We start from the raw sequence: 24,548 nt of genomic DNA, 5'->3' as shown, positions 1-24,548 counted from the left end.
AAGCAGGGTCAGATCTGGCTAATACTTTGATAGGGGACCACCAGCCTGCCAGGGAAACCAATGATTCATAACTAAGCACTGTAAACTGCATACATAAGTTACCAGTCTTTTTCTCCCCTCTGTAAATCACTGGAAACTTTTTTTTTTTTAATTATTATTTTACAAGTGTTTTTCTTAGCAATTAAAAAAAAATTATATATAGGTGCATTGTTGTTGCACGGTGATGCTTTTTCAGTGATGATTGACTGAAGCTTTTATCTGTAAAACTCAGAGAAACAAGACAAATGTCAGGACAGGAAGTGGATGAACCATGAATGAATACAGGAAGAACCATGCTCTGGCAGACTGCAGCAACTTCTGTCCATCCTCTTCAAGTTGCAGAGCACCACGTAAGGAATACTGCTGCTTAAATCATTTGTGAACAAGCACAGAGCGTTTTAACTCCTGTATATAGAGTTGGAATCTTTGCAGCTTGCAGATGTGCAGCAGTGGCCTAGTGATTAGAGCAGCAGGCTGAGAACCAGGAAGCCATGGTTCAGATCTTACTTCCACCTCTGATGCTACTGATGTGGCCTTGAGCAAGTCACTTTGTCTACCTTACCCAAGGTACCAACAAGCAGGATGACTTTCAAAACTGCTCATGTGTCCATTTATGCATGTATATGGGCACATGCAAAGTTGCTACTGTATTTTATAACCTGTGTGCATGTATGTGAAAAGCATGAGCCGTGCCAAGTTCAGACTAAGCAGTGGCATTTAGCCGGGTATTATTATTTTTTATTTTTAGATTTTTTTATACTGGTGTTCCTGTATGAAATACAGATCAGATCGGTTTACACTGAAACAGAACATAAATTTTGCCTACAGGCATTACATAGAACAAGGTTACGGAACTTGGAACAGGGTAAACTAGTTCAAAGTTAACATTGTAATGTAAACATATTTGCTAACAAGTCTCATTGAGCAGCAAAAACAAAAACATAAAAGCAAAACAGTAAATGTCACATGAGTCCTGCAGCAAGAGATTGGATACAGAGTCGAGTTCCTCACCATCGCATACCTGGGGTATGCGATGGTGAGGAACTCTTGCTGGCTGTAGGGGAAAAAAATGCTTATGGTCCTGTATGTACGAAAAACACTACTTGTCCATTTAAATAGTGTTTTACAGATTTATCCGAGTATATAAGATAGCCGGATAAGTCTAAAAAAAGTACTACTTATCTGGATAAGTTCAAATTTGTCCATCTAAGTAAAGGCAAAGGCGTTACTTAGCCAGAAAAGTCAGAATTTAGCCAGATAAGTATGCACAATCGATATACCCACATATTTGTACTTTGAATTTTAGGGGGATATGAGAATAAATGTTACTCATGTTATCTATTTATGTATTTATTTATTTATTTTATATACTGTCGTTCGGTTTCGCCATCACATATTGTTGTGTTCCGCGGTTGTGGACGGCCACGACCGCGGCCTCCTCCCTTGCCTGCTGCGGCAGCTTCTAAAGTAACCCACGAGCCTGTGCCCGTTGCCCCGGCGCGGGTCCCTGGGATGGACGCCGGGTGGGGAGCCGTCCCTGCTCCTCCCTCGCGGCGTCCGGCAGTCTTTCCTCCGCGGAGGAAATCCAAGATGGCCGCCACCATCTTTAGGCGTGAGGCCACGCCTCCTCTCTAGATTTAAAGGGGCCAGGCCCCTTTAACAACTTACAGCTGTGTTCAATGAGCCAGAGCAGAGGAAGTATAAAAGGAGACTTCCTCTGCTCATTCCTTGACTTGGCAATGTTCCACGTAGTCGAGTCTGCTTGCTTCGGTGAGTCTTCTAGAGCTTTGATCCTTGTTCCTGTCTCGTCTTGGTGTTCCTGGTTCCTGACTTCAGATTGGCAAGCAGTGATTCCTGGTGTGTGACTTCGGACTGGCTAGCGGTGATCCCTTGGTGTGTGACCTCGGACTGGTGAGCGACGGCCCTCTGGCACTTGACCTTGGACTTCTTCTGGACCACCGTCTCCAAGGGCCCACCTAAGTCCCAGTGGCCTGGATCCCTACGGGCTCCTCCCGGGGGGGACCACAGGCTTCCAGGGGTGAAGCTCCAGTTAGCCCTTGCACCGATCTCTCGACTCCTTGACCTCTCAAAGGTCCACCTAAGTCCCAGCGGTCCGGGTCCCTACAGGCTCCTCCTAGGGGGACCGCGGGCTTCCAGTGGCGAAGACACAGCTCCTCTCCTTGACATCACGACTCTTCGTCTGCCTCCAGAGTCTCCTCAGTCTCCGGTGTCGAGGGTCAGCTGGTCACATATTCTGTTCTGCCTCGCCACCCGACGGGAGAACCTACGGATTTTCCTCCTACGGTATACCATCCTCCCATCAGCCCAAGGGTTTACAAGCCTGAGCATAACACATATTTAGATGCATTTACCCCCCTAAATCAACTTTTATATGCACAAGTCAGAGGATTTTATAACATGCATGTGGCAAAGAAATAACCATTTACCGATTAGTCTAGCAATTCACCCAGACCCCCCAACCAGTTATTTTATCACTTTTAAGATGTTTACAATCACTTACTTCAGATATTGAGCAGGAGTAAATATACGCAATTAAAAGACTTGCATGTTCTCACTTTGGCAGGCTGCATATTAGCAACTTAGATGCGTAAATGTTGGCTCTGGCCCGGAACACCCTTGGCCCGCCCAACTTTTTTTTTTTTACACACAGAAATTTACTCACGGTCCCTGATTTATGTGCTTAGATTGCGTTTTTTAAAAATAGCATATACTTGCATATATGCTAGTTTACGCGTGCACTTGCTATTTTTTATGCTGGCAAGTTTTGAAAATTCATTTTTTATTTATTTATTTATTTGTTTATTTAAGTTCTTTTAATATACCGATGCTCAAGACAAGGTCTTATCGTACCGGTTTACAATAAACAAGGGGGGAAATCAGTTAACATAGGAAGCGAAAAGTTACATTAAAACAGGGAAATCGAACATGGCTGTTTGAAGAAAAGGATAGATTAGAAGAGTCAGTCAGCAAGGAGCGGTTGCTTCTCTGTTAAACTTAAATACATATTTACATAATGGAGATTCAATTGCCATGTTAACATACATGAGCGGTTCTAGAATAGCAGATACTTAATGCAGCTGGGAGAGGATATCAACCGGGGGGGTGGAGGTCCTTGCGGGTACAATGGGTTTCTTCAGCGATAAGCTTGGGCGAAGAGCCAAGTTTTCAGTTTTTTTCTGAATGTGAGATGACAATGTTCCTGGCGTATGTCTGGTGGGAGAGAGTTCCAGTGATGTGGTCCCGCGGTGGAAAGCACTCGTTTTTCGATGGAGTTATGTTTAGTGGAACTGCTGGGAGGAATTTGTAGGGAGCTTCTGTATGCAGATCTGGTTGGCCTTGAAGAGGTAATTTGAAGGGTATGGTGAGTTGCAGAGAGGATTGATGATATATGGCTTTGTGAATGATGGTCAGAGTCTTGAAGAGTATTCTGGAGTGTATGGGTAGCCAATGAAGTATTTTTAGTATCGGTGTGATGTGGTCCATCCTGCGCATGTTAGTAAGGATCCTGGCTGCTGCGTTTTGCAGCATCTGAAGAGGTTTAGTGGAGGAGGCCAGGAGACCAAGCAGGAGAGCGTTGCAGTAATCAATTTTTGAGAATAGTATGGCTTGAAGGACAGATCTGTAGTCATGGAAGTGGAGGAGAGGTCTTAATTGTTTTAGGACCTGAAGTTTATAAAAGCCCTCTTTTGTGGTGTTGTTAATGAATTTTTTTAGGTTCATTCTGGAGTCTAGGGTGGCTCCAAGGTCTCTCACTTGACTTACTGATGGTATGTTTGTGGTGCTGGCTGGTGGGTTGTTATCGTTGGGGGAGATGACCAGAAGCTCAGGTTTGGATGTATTGAGAACCAGGCTGAGGCTCGTGAGAAGGATATTAATGGCGTGGAGGCAGCTGTTCCAATAGATTAAAGTGTCGGAGATGGGATCCTTGATGGGGATAATGATCTGCACGTCGTCAGCATAAATAAAGTAGGTGAGATTGAGGTTTTTGAGTAGTTGGCATAAAGGGAGGAGATAGATGTTGAATAGGGTCGGGAAAGCGAGGAACCCTGGGGTACTCCTTGCTTGGACGCTATGGGTGAAGATTCTTTGTTGATTATTTTTACTTTGAAATACCTGTCACTTAGAAAAGATTTTAACCAGTGGAGTGCAGATCCTGAGATGCTTATTTCCATCAGGCAGTTGATGAGGATTGTATGGTTAACTGTGTCAAACGCAGCAGGTATGACTGACCTTTGTCGAGGCCCATCAGGATGTTGTCTGTTAATGAGAGAAGAAGCGACTCTGTGTTCCTGTGTTTCCTGAATCCGAATTGTGCTGGGTGTAGAATGTTGTGTGTGTCCAGGAAGTCTGTGAGACGAGAGTTGACCAGTTTTTCCATTATCTTGGCTATAAAAGGTAAGTTGGCGATTGGGCATAAGTTTATAGGGTTGGATGGGTCCAAGTTGGGTTTTTTTAGTAGTGGTTTCAGGGAGGCTGTTTTTAAAGCATTCGGGACAATTCTGTGAGAGAGCGAGCAGTTCATGAATTCGGCCAGTGGTTTGGCGATGGTGTTAGGGATTGTGAGAAGGAGTTTGGTCGGGATTTAGTCTATTGGGTGCGATGAGGGTTTCATTTTCTTGATGATAGATTCAATTTCTAAGGGTGATGTGGGATCAAAAGCTTCTAGGGACTGTTTGAGAATCCTTGAGGAGTAGTTTTGGTGAGGTGGAGGCTGGTAGTTTAAAGTAGAAATGGAGGTTGTTGGTGGGATAAGTAAATTTTTGATTTTGTTATCAAAGAAAATTGCTAGCTCTGTAGATTTGTTTTGGGCCTCTTCTTCTGGGATGGTGGGAGGATTAGAAGTGGTGAGTGCTGTCACATATGAGAATAATATTTTGGGGTCGTATAGGAATCCGTGTATTTTTTTGGCGTAGAAGTCCCTTTTTGTGCGAAGAATGGTGGCTCTGTAATATGTCATTGCCGTTCTGTAGGAAGCTTGTGTGGTAGGTGAGGGATCCTTCCTCCAGCGTTGTTCTTTGTGTTGAAGGTCTTGCTTGAGTTTTTTTAATTCTGTGGAAAACCAGGGTTTTTTGTTGGTACGGGCGGGGTTGATCTCTTTGGATGTTAAAGGACAAATTTTGTCCGCTGCTGCACGGGTGATAGTTAGCCAAGAGTTCAAAGCATTGTCCAGATTTGTGAGGTCCAGGTTAGATAGGTCTTTGGTAAGGGTGTTGTTGAGGACTTCCATGGAACATGGTTTTCTGAATTGGATCGAGGATATAGGGATGTTGGTGGTCAGTTTTTTCTTTATGGATAGTTTGACTTCTATCATTGAGTGATCTGACCACGGGATGGGTGTACAGGAAGGAGCCGAAGTGGATGAGATTGGATCATTTGTAAATATTAAGTCCAATGTGTGTCCTGCTTTGTGCGTGGGCTTATTAATAATTTGTTTGAATCCCATAGCTAGTAGGGACGGCTTCACAATTGGCGGATGGGGAAGGGGAGTCAACATGAATGTTGAAGTCTCCAAGGAGTATGGCTGGTGCGTTAGTGTTGATGTGTTTGGCTACCAATTCTATGAGAGGCAAAGGGTCAGATTCTAGTAGCCCAGGCGGGGCATAGATCAGACAGATTTGGAGTGGGAGGATTTGAATAGTCCGATTTCAAGTTTGGTCGCAGATTTAATTGGGTGTTGGGCTAGTCTCAGATCTTTTTAGCGGCTAGCAGTAGTCCACCCCCTCTTTTTTTTCTCTCTGGGAATAGAGAAAAGGTCATATAGTTGTGTCGGTAACTGGTTGATTAGGGGTGTGTCTGTGTTTTTCAACCAAGATTCAGTGATAGCACATAGGTCCGGTTGGGTGTCTAAGAGATAGTCGTTGAGCAGGTGGGATTTTTTTGACAGGGATTGTGCGTTGAGGAGGATTAGGGTGATTAAAGATAGGCCCAGGAATTGAGTTAGGGGGGAAATCATGATGGGAATCAATGATCTTTTAGGTCGTTGGAGATTGAGTATGTGTGTGTTACCTCTATTGAAGGGTGAATGAGGGATGATGGGGATAGGGAAAGTTTGTATGCTCCAAACCAAAATTACTGTTAAACCACAAACAATCTGATGAAATTAGTAGCACCTACAGTGAGGAAAACATTTTTTTGCTCTCATGTACCAGACCTCATATATAGGCATGAATTGTAATGCTAAATAGCATGTAATTAATATGCCAGATGCTATAATCATAGGTCACTAATGAGTATTTTGATTTGCTTAGTGAGTCCAGTATACCAAATAGTGATTGTGAAGATATTTTTCAAATTTCACAAATTGTAGAAACAAATATTTTAGAAATTTCCAACTTTCAAACGCAAGCTTGACACACACACACACACACACATATACATAGAGAGGGAGAGAAAATTCTAATATGTAAAATGTTGGCTGTCTTTATGTTTTGATATATTGTCTATAAATTATATATGACCCAACTTTAGGACAGTGCCAAAAACTTTTTTTGTGCTATATATATATATATATATATATGTATATTTGAGAATATACAGAAGATAACAACTACTATTGCAAGTTGCATTTCAACAGGGCTACCAAGGTAAAACTGCCTTAAAAAGTTGAAAAAAAAGTTAATTGAATCAGAGCAAGTCTGTCACTGTTTTGAACCCCAGAAATATAGGGAGAAATTGAAGAAAGCTAACAGGTTGATAAAACTTCCAGAGGTATCCCTGTTAGCCTGAAGCAGCAAAAACACAGAGGCTAATGGCACCTTATAACAGATTTGTTATCAGCTTTGCAGGACAAAAATTGACTTTGTCAGATGCAAATCACTGGTTTTCATTCGCTTGATGAGAGTAGGTTTATGGACCTTTGATAAGAAGGAGTGACTTGCCAGCCATCTTCATACATAAAGTGAGGTTGCAGTAAGATCGGTGATCAGCTGACATTTCCCTTTTGGAGAAAACAAGTAGCAAGGAGCTTCAACTACAGGAACGACATTAGATTACATGTTAGGAAGAGCATTCTAACTTTACAGGCAGTAAAGTCCTGGAACAAGTGGAATTTCTGGTACTGGAGGCTACTAGAGAGCAGGTCAGACAACAGTTTAACTGAGGTGATACAGGCACAGTGTATCCTGCTTGGAGAAAGAAGGACGGACAAGATAACCTCTTGAGATCCCTCTCCAACCTATCTTTTGATTCTATGGCTTTTCTTTAATGCTTCTCAGAGTGAGCTCCTGTGGGATGGTGATGGCATGGGTGCAGGCTGTGGCAAACACTGAATGAGTTGTACGATCACTATGGTAATAATTATTTATTGAAGTGGATACGGTGGTTAGGCCCTGTGTAAGAGCTGCTATTTGCTGTTGCACAGCATTTGTGTGGTCGATCTGAGCCTTCCTCAACTGGATCACCTCTGCCCATGTATGGTGAAGCTACAGTCCATGTCTCCTTTCAATGTGGTTTAGTGTGGCCTGCACTGTTGGATCTACTTCTGGTGCTGATGGTGCTTCAAGAAGTGGAGTTGCTGATTGCTGAGGTGCTGTGTGTGGTTCCAATGATTGCATTGCTAGGCTCATGGGATGAGCTGGCTGGGTGTCTTTTTGTAACTTCCACTGGACTCATGGTATGCTGGAGGCACTCAATTAAGCTTGCGAGGTTGAGGCTGGTATCAAGGGGTATGGTCGACCTAAGGGGTTTTAGTAGCTGCTGCTCCTCCTCCTCCTCTTCCTCTGACCACAGTGTCTCAGCATCCATAAGAAAGGGGCTGCTGAAACTGGGGGCTATACTACTGTTACCTGCGGCTGCACTGTGATACTGTGGCCTTCATGGCTAGGACCGGGGGTTTCCTGGGTGAGAGCTATGAAAACAAAGAAGAATATATAAGTATGAATGCTAACAAGTGCACATGTTTTGGATTAGATGTGCACTTTGCATCATTCAATGTGAGCATGCTATGCAAAAAAAAGTGTGGACATCTGTAGCAGACTTCACATTTACAGATGATGTGACTTACCTGCCCCGGCTCACGTCACGTCCAGGGCCTCGTCAGTGCCCTCAAAGACATCCTGTCCCAGCCGTTCAATATGCTGCTCCTCCATCGGCATCAGGACAATTGGGCAAGGGGCTCCTCCTCCTGTCTGGTCATGTATTTGTTTCTGCTTGCCACCTTATTCTTTAACTGAGCCATTATATTCTGGTAGCAATGGGCCACCTGCTCTCCAGCCTTCTTGATGACACTTTATCATGATATGGTCTATGCAAAAGTCCACCATATCTGGCCCTTGGCAGCCCTGGCAGTGGTCACAGCCCAGTTGCCAAAGAGCAGGGAGTAATTTTACAGGATGCCGGCAATGAGCTGCTCATGGTCTTCCATGCTGAAATTGTAGGCATTTGGCTCAGACGAGCTGCTGCATGACTGCTGGAGGATTGGGTTGGCACTTTAATGTCTGGAGAGTGGTGTAACTTTCTACATTCTTGCTCCCACTCCCTGCTCCCCTCCCTTCCTTTCCCCATCCTGCGCTTGCCCTGATATCACCCTCATCCTGTCTGTCTAACACTATCCTACCATCCTCCTCCATCCACACTCACCTGCCTAGACCCTTCCCCTTCCCGCCTCCTCCTATCGCTTCCCTCCTCCCTATTTCTATTCCTACTCTTACCATTCCTATCTTCCTCCTCCTTTCTCCTCCCTCCTCCTCTTCTTCCTTGTCTCTCCTCTTTCCCCTCACCACTTATCTATTCTGTCCTCATCTCTCCACACAACTCACCACACCACTCATCAACTCACCACCACTCCTCACCACTCCTTCACTCCTTACCACTCCTCCACACTCCTCTACTCCTCCCTCAGTCCTCCACTCAAAGGGACAGACAGACAAACTAAACAAACACACAAAAACTAGCACTCTTCTTTTGCACACAGATAAACAGAGACAAAGGTAAAGGTAAACAGATGAAACACAAGAAACAGAACAACGCAATCAGGTAATCAACTAATTAACTCCTCTAACCAATGCCTACACCTCCAACTACTCACCAAAGTCCTCTCTTCCTCTAACTCCTGACACACCCTCAAAGAGGCAGCTGCAGTAAACCAGTATACAGTATATAAAAAGAAAATAATGCACCATATGTAAAATGACACATGATGTGTAAAATGATGCACGATGTGTAAAATGACACATGAAGTATTAGTGCTTTTCACAACACAATAGAGTATCACGTGGCATGATAATTAGATATGTGGTGTGGAATTTCCTTAATTTTCTAACCATGGTCATCTTTATATTGCGACCCGTATGACATAGTGAGGGCAAAAGTAGCGCCGGTGCCATTTTGAATATTGGCAATACGGCCCGAGTGCAGGAGGTCGCTCCCGGACCCCCGCTGGACTTTTGGCAAGTCTTGTGGGGGTCAGGAGGCCCCCCCAAGCTGGCCAAAAGTCCCTGGGGGTCCAGCGGGGGTCCGGGAGTGATCTCCTGCGCTCGTGACGTCAGGTGACAGGAACCAAAATGGCGCCGGCGCTACCTTTGCCCTGTCATATGGTAAGGGCAAAGGGCCACCGGCGCCATTTCTATTAACACAACCATGGCCCGAGAGCGGGAGATCGCGCCGGGACCCCCCCCCCCCCCCCGCCCCCACTGGACCCCAGGTAATTTAAAACATTTTGGGGGGATTCGGGAGGGTGGGGGATTTGTTTTAAAGGTTCGGGGTGGGTTTTAGGGTTGTTTTGGTGTGCCGGTTTTCCCGCCGATTTACAATTTGACAATTTTTTAACAAAAAAAACCATGACGATCAGATTTCCCTCCCCCCCCAGCCAAAATTGATCGTTAAGACGATCGATCACACGATTCACATCCCTAGAAAATACACATGCCTGGTAAATGACAGGGGGAACAAAGAGGGATATTTGGATGGGCATCCCCCTTATTGAATTCCTCACTGACAACCAATAAACAAGACATTCCTGAGCCTATGCAAGTCTGCAGTGCTCTGGGAACCACGTTCAGGGGGGATAATACTCACCAATCTCAACCATGACTGCTCCCACTGCCTGTGGGGTGCAGGGGTTTGGGACACTTTATGGCCCAGTGCCCCCACCACAAATTAGCCCTGCAAAGTAAGATGCCAGCCCATATAGAAGGCTCTTGAGCTATTAGGGACATATGGGACTAAGGTTGTCCCAGAAATATCAGAACATGAGACAGGGTCACGTGGATTGCCTACACAGTGTCGTCTCAAGTAGTGAAGGGCAGGCAAAGGGAAGGTTTGAATTAATGGAACAAGCTTGGAGATCCTGCATGATAGGGGAGGAGGAATCGCCTAGTGGTTAGAGCAGTGGACTATGAACCAGGAGACCAGGGTTCGAGTCCCGCTGTCGCTCCTTGTGACCTTGGGCACGTCACTTTACCCTCCGTCGCCTCACGTATAAAAACTTAGATTGTAAGCCCTCTGGGGATAGAGAAATACCCTCAGTACCTGAATGTAAACTGAGATCAAATGTCGGTATATAAAAATAATAAATAAATAAATAAGGTGTCAGTCTGTTCACACACTTTGGGGACATTAAAACCTTCAAGGCGAGCTTAAATAGAAACTTTGCACAGAACTTGAATTTGGCACATCTTGAATTTTGACTCAAAATGCAGCTTTCAGTAAGAGTATAACATGCAAATGCCTATAATTTGATTTAAAAATGTATACTGGGCCAACTGGATAGCTCAACAGCAGTATTGCGTGCTGTCCTGTGCCAGAGCCGATTTCTGCTCCCTGGTCATGGCTGGGGATGCTACAGAGGGGAGTAATGTTCACAGCCCCTGGGAGAGGAAGCCGCCGCAATGGTGACACTCACTGGCTGGATTTAGGCTGCACATCTTATACGTTCTAGAGGGACCAACTGGACAAGGATTATCACTGCAATGGCTAGGTTAGGTGGAAGGGGAGGGGGGGGATTATAAAATATGGGGAAAACTCAAGGTGTTTGTGAATGGAAGTTCAACCTCGTCATAGCCCAATAGGCCAGATCTGATTGAGCTGGAACCCCAAAGGAAAAGGAGAAAACTGCTGGGCCAAAATTAGAAACTGTTTATCAGTTAATACCGAGCAGTCAGATGCTACACAATACAAAGTAAGCTTTTTTTTTTTTTTTTTTTTGGAGACTGACAATTCAGAACTAAATTCTCTGAGGGATTTGCCCGACTGAAAATCACAGTCATGTCCAGCCCTGGTTTGATGTGCTTTGTGTCTGCTTCCTGTTTCCCTCTGGTGTTCTGCTTTCTACACAAATAAATTTCCTACTTCAAATACTGCCCAACAGAGTTCTCTCGTCTGCTTCATGAAATAGAACAGCTTGTGACACGAACTGAGCTAGCATGGGTCCAACCTTTTCCTTGCAACAAACAGAACATAAGTTTGGCTGACGTTTCAAATGTTTTTGGCACATCCCTCTCAATATACAGATCAGGACACTCACAGTCACAGTGTGGTCCTCCAAACACATCATCACAAACACCTAGGTAGCAAAAAGTATCAAACCAGCCTCATTCCCATTCATTACTATAACGGCTTGGCCGATTGTTTGAAGTTTGCATTTATATGACAAAAGTGCTGATTAAAATACTGAGAAAGATAAGGGTTCTTAATTGGCCACAGCACAACTGACTTTTGGCCAAATCCATTATACTGGATGCTGTGTAAAATAGAACTATGTAAGTACTAATTAATAACCCTGTATCAGGTGCATTAAAAAAAGAACACAGATTTCAGTGTCTTCAGTAAAGGCACCATCCCTCCATGTTCTAGCTTAGTAGGTAGTCAGCTGCTACTGGAGAGATTAAGCTTGAGTGAAGCAAAACAAAAGTAACCATGTTTTGCTACACAGCAGTGCAAAGAGAACTTAATCCATATTTTTACATCCTTCTATCTAATGCAGTCTGGCCTTTGTTATGAGTTCAGAAAATCATTATTCTGATGCACCTTTTATTAATATAAAAGTTTATTCTTCAATTAAATCAAGTGGCCTTTAGTCCTCATCAACATGGTGACAGATGACTAATCACTTACTATCAATGATGCTAGCTGGCCGACTGCAACATGACCACAGAGTCTTGTTAGTATTCTTACACAGATCTCATTAACTAAGACGTCAGTCTCTTTTGGAAAGAAAATGTGGCAGGTTATCTAACGCAGCACAAATTTTGCTCTCATTTTGATTCTAAGAGCCTACGAAAAGAATCTATTGAATAAGGCCCTATAGTCTATAATTAATCAAAAAAGGAAGCTCATTCCCATAAGACTAGTACAAAGTGGCAGTTATTGTGTTTCGGGACATGCAAGGAACATACTTTGGGGTCAGTATTCAAAAGATCTAACTTAAGGAATTAGGCCCCTTGATCTGTGTCATGGGGAGTGAGTCCTTGGGCTGTGGCATGGGGAGTGAGTCCTTGGGCTGTGGCATGGGGAGTGAGTCCTTGGGCTGTGGCATGATTGATGCGGTCTGGCAGGCAAAGTAGCTGGGCCCATGCCGACAGCACGCAGCTGGGACTAGGACTAGGTTTTACCTTTACCAGCCTCTTCCCCTGCAGAAGCCGGCAGGACGTAGGTGAGTAGCCCAGCAAGAGAGCGGTCAGGTGGAGTTGGAGGATAGCGGATGTCAGGCCAGACAGCAATCAGACAGTGGTCAAGGCAGGTGGCAATTGGGCAGAGTCTGAATCTGGGAAGAGGTCAGGGCAGGCTGCAATCGGGCAGAGCTGGAATCCAGGCCGATGTCAAGGTACTAGAGGAGAGCATAAGACAAGAGACAAGGAGGTGGCAGGAACAGGGAAGGAGCAGAGCAAGGACTGGGAAAAGGCAAGAGAAGACATGGACTGCAGCAAGACTTGAATGGGAGACTCAGGAACAAGGCAGGAGCAGGAGACCCTGGAACAAGGCAGGAATGAATGAGCAACCAGTTCTGCAGGTAGATAGCACAGGAGGGGACCTATGGCTGAGGCACCATCTATGCGCTCAGCTGGCATTTAAATAGGCTGGCAGGCCTGACATCATCCAGGAGAGCCATGAGGGATTCCCGCCAGGAGGCCTATGTAGGCCGGGTGTGCATGTGCAGGGGCGGTGGCATCCATGCTGCAGGTAGAAGTTGACAGCGTCTCAAGGGTGAGTGAAGTTGGCCACAAGATGTCCCTGTGGTCGGCAATACGTTACTATCTTTATTCATGAAAAATGCCCCACTACTGAGAGACAATATTTAATGCCTATTTTCACTAGTTTCCTAAACAAAAGTGCTTAGAAAGTTGGCAGGTCCAGGGATGGGGAAAATAATTTAGGAGCTCACTGATTTCCAGCGCTAGGTAGCCTATCCTAGGGGCCTACATTTAGGTGAAGAAATGGCAGATCTAGATTTAGAAGCCCTCAGTTTTAGGTAATTAAGTCTCATAAACTTTCATTCTAAAACTTAGGCACTTAAGTGTGGCTGAACTTAAGCCAAACTTATGAGGCCTAAAATGGAGGCACCTAGGTCAGACTTTGAAAAAATGGCCCCACGTTTCTTAATGGCCACGTTCATAAAATGAACCTTCAGCAGCTCCAGGACAATGTGAGGTACCTCCAAATTTATGAAACAATGGAAGGATCTGCTAAAGAAGCAAATGATCAAGCCAAGGGTTGACTCAAATGTGCAGTGTTTGATCTTATTGGAAAAATCACCCTTGTAATATGGGTATTCATAAGCACTGCATGTCCAGCTTCCATAGTGAGATGAGGATGACGACAGAAACCAGCTTTATCGATACCTAATACTATGTTCATTACCACCTATGGGGTTTCTGTTGATAAAATGCCAGTCACTTAGACCTAAACAAAGGATTTTGAAAAAGAGAAAATAATGTAAAGTCATTCTTTTGACTGAGTTTTTAATGTACTAAAAAGCTCACCAGACTGTGATGTGTTGAACAGGAAAACTATTAGGCTGGTACAGAAGGAAATGGAAGAAAGAGACCTTGGATTGTTTCCAGCTCTTCAAGCTAGCCAGGGAGGGAAGAAGCAATATATACGCAGCAATCACAGTACTTCGGGAGGAAGGAGACGGAGAAGCCAGGATTGCTCTAGTAGAGACACATCCTGGCTAGCTCTATAGCATTAAAGCTGGCAAATGCGGCCTGCTCTAGCCAACAAAGCACCAAGAGGCAGTAATTGCAAGCCAATGTCAGAGAGAAACAGGACAAGATTTGGATGTCATTTCTAGTACCTCACAGACTTTTCCTCCTCCCTCTCTAACCCCATGCCCCAGCAAGAGGCCTTTCATTTCTTGGAATGTGTAGTTATTTGCAATAAATCAGAACAGATTGTACAGCAAGTGCAGTATGGTCCACTCTCTAACACTCAACAACAATTGAATGTCATAGGGTGGGAGGAGACCCTAAAAGGAAAAAAAACAGGTACACAGCTATGAAATCATACAGGAGATTTAACTGGTGCTGAGGTGCATTTTGAAGAAAGCAGCAGTCGGGTAAACTTCCCCTGAACTTCAGTAAACAGGTCTGCAAGTACCTATAAACCTGGCAGCTCCTCAGATGAAAGAAAAGCTCTTACAAATTACTCTGAATCGAGCTACACCTTCTCTCAGCAAAACCGGAGCTAATTTGAATTGCAACAGGAACATTAGTTACAGAATCCCATAAAGTTTGCTTTCCTTAAGCTATAATCACAGAAGAAAAAAATACATTTAGAAGGCACGCAATAGCAATTTTATAGCTTTTCATCAACTCACATTCTACGTATTTGATACAAAACAGGAGGAGGGTGAGAAAACATGAGTCACTTTCATAACATTAACAAAGACCAGTTTCTGTAGAGATCCTTTTGTGGAGAATAGATGCTTAGCCTGAAAATGATCTCTAGAGTGAAAACCACTGTCGTTTCGGAGTATCGAAAGACATCATCAACAGGAGAGATGTTTCTGTACCATAGCAGCAGGCATTATTAAATAGCACCCCTATGAATTTACATACATTATAGGCAGGCTGGGGAAGAATCCTGTTCTCCCTTTTCTTAGCAAACTTCTAATTACTGATGATTATGATAATATGGCAGCACCTTTTAAGCTCCCACAGACTTACAATTAGACGTTCAAAATTAATTCTTTAAAATGAAAATCATTGAATCTCATAATAAATAGTTTTTGCAATATGATACCTTGTTTCCTGCCTTTCATCAGCCACAATACAACATTAGCATTTCATTAACAAACACTAGCTATATAATTGTGCACCTTGAAGTCGTATGTTGCATCAGGATTTTCATCACAGGCAATGACCTCAGGAGCCATCCAATAGGGTGTTCCAATGAAAGTGTTTCTCCTGCCCACTGTTCGATCTAACTGAGCACTGACGCCAAAATCCACTGCATAAGAAAGAGTAAAAATGGAACTTCAGGCAATGTGTACTGTACAAGGCAAAATTCACACAGAACTTGCTGGGAATGGGTTGGTGCTTGGAACATTAAAAATGCATCCCTGCCCCAATCATGTACATGCATGCACATATACATATATACCATTGACATTAAAAAGAAAGGAAGAGAGCTTTCCAGCTATTTGCACATCCTGTATCTATTGCTCCTATGCCCCAAAACAGGTCTCTTATCATGCGTCTATGGCAAGACATTTTGAAAATGGATTCATACAAAACCTATAGTTTAAGGAGGCCAAGTGAAGCTCAGCCTCATGACTGGTAAAGGAAGGAAATTGAAACAGAACCATTAAAAATTAAATTAATTATAGAAAGAAGACCTATGCCATACGGAAACAAAATTAGAAATACTGTGTTTTTCCCATATTATTTTCTTTATCATGGAATCACAGAGAGGATAGGGTATTTCAGAATATTATAGTTGTTTCTTTTTAAAACAAAACATACTTATAATAAACTACTCCACAATAATCAGAGTGCATTATTTGTCATGACGGTCAAATTCAGCTTTAACAGTCTGTATGACGCATACATTTGTTGATACCATTTCTGTTTACAATAAAGAGGGAGAAGTGCAGTTCTGAATGGGTTTCCAAAAACGTACGGATTTATATGCACCCCAAATAAGGCACAATAAAATCTTTACAAGAGTTGAGGTCACTTGATTTGTATGGATGGTCATACTGGTGAAGGAATGGGTTTTAGAAGAGTGAAAGTGTGTGCAGTCAGTTGAAAAGTTATAGATTTCCAGAGCAATTTCCAGAATTGCCACTACTTTTTTACATGCTGCTTAACTTCTGTACTTTAAATTACTATTCCTGCAGAGATAAAAGTTAGATACAAGCCAAATTCATCAATCTTCACACCCTTTATCATCTCAAGAGTTCTGATGAACCAAGATTTTCCTTGCCTCATCTCAATTTCCTGCAGCTTCATCATCAAGCCACACAGTTGACCTACTGTACATTCACCTAAGTGGGAAATATTCTCAATGAAGTCAGATTCTCAGAGATGAATTATTACTACTACTGGCAAGACTGAGGTTTCTAGCTTGGAGATTGGAATCTAGATGTTTCATTTTGAACAGAATCATTCTGTTCAAAGTAATTGTAAGAAGATAATTTTAAGCAGCTTAGCTAGATCCCTGGAAGACTTTGTGATGGATCAGAACAGGCTGTAATGATTGATGATTGTGGATCACAACTGCGTAAATCAAAGACTAAGACATATGATGTCTCTTAACACCTGGGAAGATCAAATACTAAAGACCAGTATGGATACCAATGAGCTGATAATGAGTTAAGACATTTGGTGTCTCTTAATAAATGGGAAGATCAAAGACTAATACTGAAATGCCTTCCTGGTTGTAAAAAGTGCAAATTGAAATACTTAAGTGCTTGCAGAAAAAAAAAGTTACATAAGGAATTGCATTTGTCCATTTTATTTGGATGGTCCAAAAGAGCAAAGAGTGAATCAGCTGGTTCTTTGGGGGTCCCCAAGCTCACAATCTTCCAGGTTTTTCAAGGACACTGTCTTAAGAGGGACCACATATAAGGGAAGTGTTCTTTGTCTAATATTTTATTATTTCTCTCTGTTTCCTTTTTACCTTTATTGATTTATATTCAGCTTACTGTGATGCTGTATTTGTTTTTTATATTACTTATCCATATATTTACAACATTTAGTAAACTAGGTTTTGCATTACCAGACTGTGTGTAGAATGTTATATGGCAAAATATAAAGTATACCCCCATACGGCCACCACGCACATTTGGCGTCACAAACAGGATTATATACATATTATGTCATTATGACATTTTATTGGGGATGGGATTAGTGATTATTTGTTTTCCAGAGCGTTAGACATTTACAAAAAGAATATGTGTCCTTTTTACTGTTAATACTGGGATCATATGTAAGTCTAGTACTACTCCAGGTGACCAGGCTTTTGATAGCGTCTCTGGATGGACTAGTTACAAACACTTTTAATGTTCTAGCACAATTACTGAACCAAATAGACATTGCAGATTTAAGGGACCTTATAGCATTAGGACAAAATTTGGATTTGATTTCTGAGATTGTTAACTGTCTTTTCCAGCAAAGGTTGGCAAGTGTCAGGAACTGTTTAGAATCAGGTCTTATGCCTTTGCCTGATTGCCATTACAGTTTTGACTATCATTGCAATAAAGAACTGCTGTGTGCCCAATTCCCGAAACAGAGAACAGCTCCAGATCCAGGAATCACAGCCCAGACTCAATTTATATTTGTAGTAGACACGCACAATTGTCTAGGGATTTAGGGATTGTCTATTTCTGTGTTTGTGCATTTGAGTCTAGCCTGGTACTGCAGTTCCCCCCGGGGCTCCTCCCCGTGGGGGCTCCTCCCCGTGGGAGTGGCCATCACTGCAGCTCCTAAGAATCCACCAAGCACCTCAAAACCATAAAAGATTGCTAACTCCATGGATTCAGCTCAGCTCACCACGTTGCAGGCCATTCCAGGCCTGGCCCAGTGAATCTCCAAACAACAGAACTCGCTGGATAGCTTGACTGTGGCCTTTAATCTACTGCACTCACAGATGAACGCCTCTACTATCACAGGTAAAGAAGAAACACTGCCAGAAGTGATGGTTAAGACTGTTGTACCCTTCTCCACTCCTACATGCTTCTCAGGGGAAGCTTGGAGATGTAGAGGATTCATCAAGCAATGCTGCATGCATTTTGCCCTGCAATCTAACCACTTTCCTACAGCATACGCCAAGACCACAAATATCCTGTCTTATCTGGACAGAAGAGCACGGGCTTGGGCTTCTCCGCTGTAGGAGCACGGAAGGATCTTACCGGGTTTTTGGAACTGTTCAAATCTGTATTTGATAACCCTGCCCGGTATACTACAACAGGATCTACATTGGTTCATCTGAAGCAAGGTAATAAACCTTTACCAGATTTCACCATAGAATTCAAGACTTTGGCTTCAGAGATAAATTGGGACTCGAGATGCCTGAAGACACTCTTCTTTGAAGGCCTGGACTCCCAGCTAAAAGACGAACTGGGGGCTCGAGAAATGCCTGAGACCTTGGAGGACCTGATGAAGTTGGCCACAAGAATTGATCACCGACTTTGGGATAAGGTTCAAGAGGTCAAGAGTTCCAGGAGACCTAGCCAGGGAGAAATCCGAGTCAAGACCATAACTAAGCCTATTCAGTCTAATCCTGTTGCTGGCAAGGAAGAACCAATGCAACTAGGCCATAGTCACCTGACTTCTAAGGAGAAAAGAACACAAAAAAGATTGGGCCTCTGCATCTATTGTGGACAAGCTGGCCATGCTGTACAAACATGCCCAATCTTTCTGGGTAACTAGCAGACCTAAGTCCTATGGGAGGACTCTTCTTAGGTCTAACTGCACCCTCTCCTCCACTCTCTCTTCCATTCCCCTTGATATGCAGACCACTTGAATTTCAGACTCTTGCCCTAGTGGACTCTGGGGCAGGAGGAAACTTTATACTAAAACATCTAGTGGAACATCTGCGGATCCCCACCACTACCATGACGTCTCCACTACTATTATCTTCTATCCGTGGAGAGCCTTTACCGGGTGAAGTAACCCTACTTACTGAACCAGTAAGTTTAAGGACAGGTGCTCTTCATACAGAGACCATTTCCTTCTTTGTACTAGGGAAGGCTATGCACCCCTTAGTACTTGGGTTACCGTGGCTGCAAAAGCACATGCCTCAATTCAACTGGGCTACTCTGGAGCTTTCACGTTGGGGTCCAGATTGTCATGGCAAGTGCCTGAAGGAAGTCTCTCCTATACCCTGCATGCCAATGACCCTGTTGTTGCCTGGGCTGCCACCTCAATACGAATCTTTTCAGGATGTATTTTCTAAAGAAGCCGCTGACGTACTACCTCCACACAGATCCTACGACTGTGCTATCAACTTGAAACCGAATACTGAACCACCCAAGGGAAGGGTCTACCCCTTCTCTGTGGTAGAAAATAAAGCGATGTCTGAATACATTCAAGAAAATCTTCAAAAGGGTTTCATAAGGCCATCCAAGTCTCCTGCTGGGGCAGGCTTCTTCTTTGTGGGGAAGAAGGACGGAACCTTACATCCATGCATTGATTATCGTGGTCTAAACGAGATCACGGTCAAAGACCGCTATCTCTTACCACTCATCTCAGAGCTATTTGACAGACTACAGGGAGCCAAGATATTCTCCAAGCTTGATCTTAAAGGAGCATACAACCTTGTTTGTATTCGTTCAGGTGACGATTGGAAGACAGCGTGTTTCCATCAGGTTTGGTACATGTACTCTGCATACCCTGCCTACTCACTATATTTCAGTTTCTCTACAGCTCAGCATCCAGGGATCGCTGTTCCAGTATCTGAGGGACTACAGTCCATCCGGGCATTCCAGCTCACTACTGCCACCTCTGGTGGTTCAGTATACTGTCTAATAAAAGAACTAGTGTGTGTCTGTCTCCTAACTCTGAGCCTGACCAGTGGTCCCTCTCGGGATCTTCCCCCGGGGGCGTGGTCATCTGCCACCGGTCCAAGGATCCACCCACAACTCTCCTAAATAACAACAGATTGCTAACTCGTACCTGATTGCTACTCCCAACAGATAGCAGCTCCTAACAATTCTGCTTCGTCCGCTGCCTGCCCTGACCTCCGGCTTGCTCACCGTCTCTTCATCCTAGCCGCCTGCCTATTCCTGGATTCCGTTGCCAGCTGCCAGCCTTGACCGCTGGTACGTCTGACTACATTTCTGCCTGCCTCCTTCAAGGGATTGCCTTTGTCTGGAGACCCACACCTAAGTCCTGCTGGCCTTGGTACCCAAGGGCTCAACCTGTGGGGTACAAGGGTTGGTATAGGTGAAGGTTCAGTTGAGTCTCCAATTCGCCTGCACCCACCTACCAATGACAAGGACCTATAGGGGGCTCCCTCGTATAGGTAGCACCAACCTCATCTTGGTTCAGGGGTCCACTCCCCTAACACCTCTATTGTGGATATTGAAAATTCGATTGCTTTAACAGCAATTACTAGTGTTAAAGTTTTAGAACTTGAAAGGACACAGGGAGTTGTGTTAATAGCAGAGAGAAAGGAGGGTGAGAGGGGGATGCAGGAAAGTGTTTCTCATATGCAAATACAAACAGAGGAGAAAACTCATTTAAATGAATTGATTTTTCAGTTTAAAAATTATGTACAGATTGATGGGGAATTAAAGATATTTACAGAAAATGAATTTGATTTAGCAAGAATGTTTAATTCTGTTTGCAGTGAAGTAAAATCTGTATCTGGTCAAAGTGGCAACTCTTGTGAAATTGACAACAGGGAATGTATATCCCTCTTAATGGCTAGCATTGTATTTGTACAGAAACTAATAAGGTTTGGGTTCTTTAAACGTTGGATAAATACTTGAGTGAAATGGATCAGCATTGCTCTAAGGTTCCGATCTGGAAATAGAGAGAGCAGCTGTCTTGTCTATTTAAACTTTCTTTTTCATTTCTGCATCAGGCATAAATGTAATGTAATCTATATGTCTGATAGTGAAGATCCCGCTACAAGGGGAGATGAGATTAAAAGAAAATTCTTCTGGTCCTGAATCAACAGACCAGAACCCCTGTCACGTCACTAAATGTGTTCATAACTTTTTATTTTTTATCCCTAATATATGTAATGAAACATTATAGATACTGTTTATTTATTGAAAGAACCTGAATGGCAGAATGAGTTGAAACATGCATTTAGTTTTCGGAGTGCCTTGATGTTTGAATAAAGCTGATGTTTATAGCTGTTTTTATGGAGATCTGATATAAAAGATGAGATAAGCTTCCTTCTTATCTTATTGCTTTTTACTTCAGAAATTATAGAGAGGGATTTCTTCCTATCACAGAGTTTCTTTAACTTAATTTGAATTTTTGTTTATTTTATATCAGGTATTAATTCATACAAATGCATCTGTCTTAATGATGGAAGTGGAAAGGTTTTGCTTTAATGACAAACTTTGAGAACACAGTCTCGAGAGAACTGTACACTCTATGACCAAGTGGAGGGAAAATCATCACATTCTTTGCAACAGAAAGACCCCTTCAACCTTTCATTTTATGGACTGGTGCTTAGAATTTATGTATAAGCTCTGTCTTCATGTTTTCTTGCTTTTATTTGTTTTATGATGAATTCGTTTTATGAAGCAATTTGTCTCTAATTGAAATATAATAACTATCATAATGAAATATTTTTATGATATACTTAGTTAATACTTAATTACATACATACTTGCAGATGCCACTATTTTGTTTCTCACATACATGATAATGATGCCGTTTTATTAGTCCTAAGTTGCTACTCTCTGTGTTCCTGGTAATTGCTGTCTGTATGTCCATCCAACATTCAGATAGTAATTTTTCTTTTTAGAAAGAACTAGATAGATTTTTGAAACAGGAGTTTGTTTTTGTTTTTAACCTCTTGTACCACCAGTGGGTGGGGGAGTATATGCCACACCTGAGTTTAACTGTTCCAGATACCTAAACATAATGATTAGCAAGCAGCACTGCCAGTGGGAAATGCTAATAGGACCAGAGATCATACATCATCGCAGGGTGGAGAGACACCGAAATAGCTGCACCTGTGGAGCTTTTCTTATGCAGGCAACACTGAGCACAGTGCGCCTGACATTGAATACACAATGAAAAAGCTGGCCTTTGTACTCTGACAAGCAGGTGGCCCCCAAAAGTCAGAATAGGCTAACCGTGTGTACCACTACCTGAATGGAGACCGCAACAGATGACAGAAGATACTGAGACTAAGCTGCGGATTCTCTTGGCAGATCATAGGTACGCTTTGCTATTTTAAATTGGCCAGTTTCTGGGTCAATTAAACTCTAGGTGTACTTGAGCTTAGATGGGTTTAACTAATAATTGATGAGGGTCATGTGACCAATTACAGAGAAAGAGCAATAGACTAATAGACTATGCTTTCATCTTTAGTGAAGGTAGTTTGTATACTGCAGACATTGTTAGATCTGCTTGTCTGTTTGTAATCAGAATGAATTCACAGGCCCTGACCAAGTAGAAATGCTGCATATTTTTGTTTCATCTCTATTTCTTGACTACCTTTATGAACATCATATATAAAAGACTGTTGCTTCTTTGATTACTTTAACCTTTTTTTGAAATTGCATTTTACATGCTTAGTATTAGAATCATTCACAAATATCACATGATATGATAATTAAGGTAACATGCATACACGTAGTATGCCCCGGGCCCGGATGGCTACCCCGCCGAATTTTATAAATGTTTGATTGATAAGATTTCTCAACCCTTACAGTCCTTATTTTCGGGCCTGGTTACTGTTGGGAGCTTCCCCGAGCACATGAATCATGCCTATCTCACCCTTATTCCTAAACCAGGGAAAGAGCTGCTATCTCCTGAGTCTTATCGTCCGATCTCTTTGCTCAACTTCGATCACAAACTAATGGCAAAAATCTTGGCAGATCGCTTGGCTACCGTATTACCGTCTTTGGTGGGCGCTCATCAGGTTGGCTTCGTGCACAAAGGTTATGCTTTATCTAACATCCGTCAGGTGCTAGTGGCAATGGAAATGTGCCGTGGTATGCACACTCCCTATCTTGCTATAAGTTTTGATGCTGAAAAAGCATTTGACCGGGTGGAGTGGCCGTATCCATTCTATCTTCTCCGATGGATGGGATTTGAGGGTTTCCTTTATGACGCCACAAAGATGTTGTATACTACGCCACAAGCGTCTATTTTGGTGAACGGGGAACGGTCTGAGCCTTTTTTTTATTTCACGTGGCACTCGACAAGGATGTCACGTGGCACTCGACAAGGATGTCCCTTGCTTTTTATCCTTCAATTGGAACCATTATTACTGGCTATACAGAATACTCCCAAGATCCGCGGGGTGTTTATTGGGGAAGAAATATTCAAATGCGCCGCATTTGCTGATGACTTATTGGTCTTTCTTACCAACCCTTTGTCCTCCTTACTATTGCTTCTTGACCTGATTGGAACCTTTGGAGCATTTTTGGGCCTTCGGCTGAACAGGGAAAAATCTTCTGCACTAGCTTTCCCTGACGTGCTCCGCGAGCGTTGGCAGGATGCATTTCCTTTACAATGGGCTGATCACAAGTTTCGTTATCTGGGGGTCTTCTTGTCCGCAGATCCGTCTCAAGTTTATCAACTGAATGTCCCCCCTCATCAAAATTACACAGGATCTGCTGCATCAGTGGCAACCCCTGCCTCTGTCCTTATACGGTCTAGTCCACTTGTATAAAATGGTCATCCTCCGAAAATGGCTTTATCTTCTTCAGAATTTACCTCTCTTTCTTCGGCGCCGGGATATGATGAAGTTAGACAGTGCCCTGAGACTCTTTCTCTGGAAGGGTAGGAAAGCTAGACTACCTCTCTCCTGGCTGCAGGAGCGTTGGGAGGGGGGGGAGGGTTGGGGGTCCCTAATCTCAAATTATATAACTTAACCTGTAATATGCGTGTGATTCGAGAATGGATATTGGGTGCGTCCTCACACATTCCTTCGGTTGTTGATAGTGCCTTGGTGGTGCCTTTGGGCCTCACTTACGTTTTACAGGTGGAACCTAATAGACTTTCCATTTTTTTGACCACTTCAGTCAATATTTATCCTATTCGCCAGTCATGGGTCCATTTAACTAAACACTTACAGACGCCGCATGTTTGCGCCTACTTGCTGTCGGTATCTGGCAACTCTGATTTTCTTCCCGGTTCTCAAACCTCTGCTTTTCAATGCTAGGTGGGCGCCGGCGTCACACGCCTTGGGCATCTGCTTAACGAGGATGGCTGTGAGCAGTCCTTTTCTGACATTCGGGATTCCTATGGTTTGGGGAGGTCCTCAGCTTTCCCATATCTACAAATAATCTATTATATGAATGCCATACCTGCTGCATTTAGACATCCAAATACGCTCCAGAGGTTAGGACAGATTCTTCAACTGGTTAAACCTTCCGCCCCATCTCTCTCCTTTTATTATAAACAACTGTG

General features: G+C 43.2%; 1 protein-coding gene across 12 annotated transcripts in view; it reads right to left on the bottom strand.

Moving 5' to 3' along the window:
• Positions 1 to 24,548, bottom strand: part of TNIK (TRAF2 and NCK interacting kinase) — a 559,589-nt gene that overhangs the window by 200,491 nt on the left and 334,550 nt on the right. For all 12 annotated transcript variants that reach the window (XM_029617206.1, XM_029617211.1, XM_029617208.1 and 9 more), the window contains exon 7: positions 15,314 to 15,444. In XM_029617206.1, the coding sequence (XP_029473066.1) occupies positions 15,314 to 15,444 (131 nt within the window). The remainder of the gene's footprint in view (positions 1 to 15,313; positions 15,445 to 24,548) is intronic.

This window comes from Rhinatrema bivittatum, chromosome 9, assembly GCF_901001135.1.
Source record: "Rhinatrema bivittatum chromosome 9, aRhiBiv1.1, whole genome shotgun sequence".
In the NCBI taxonomy this organism is placed as follows: Eukaryota; Metazoa; Chordata; class Amphibia; order Gymnophiona; family Rhinatrematidae; genus Rhinatrema; species Rhinatrema bivittatum.
This window is presented reverse-complemented; position numbering and strand designations above follow the sequence as displayed.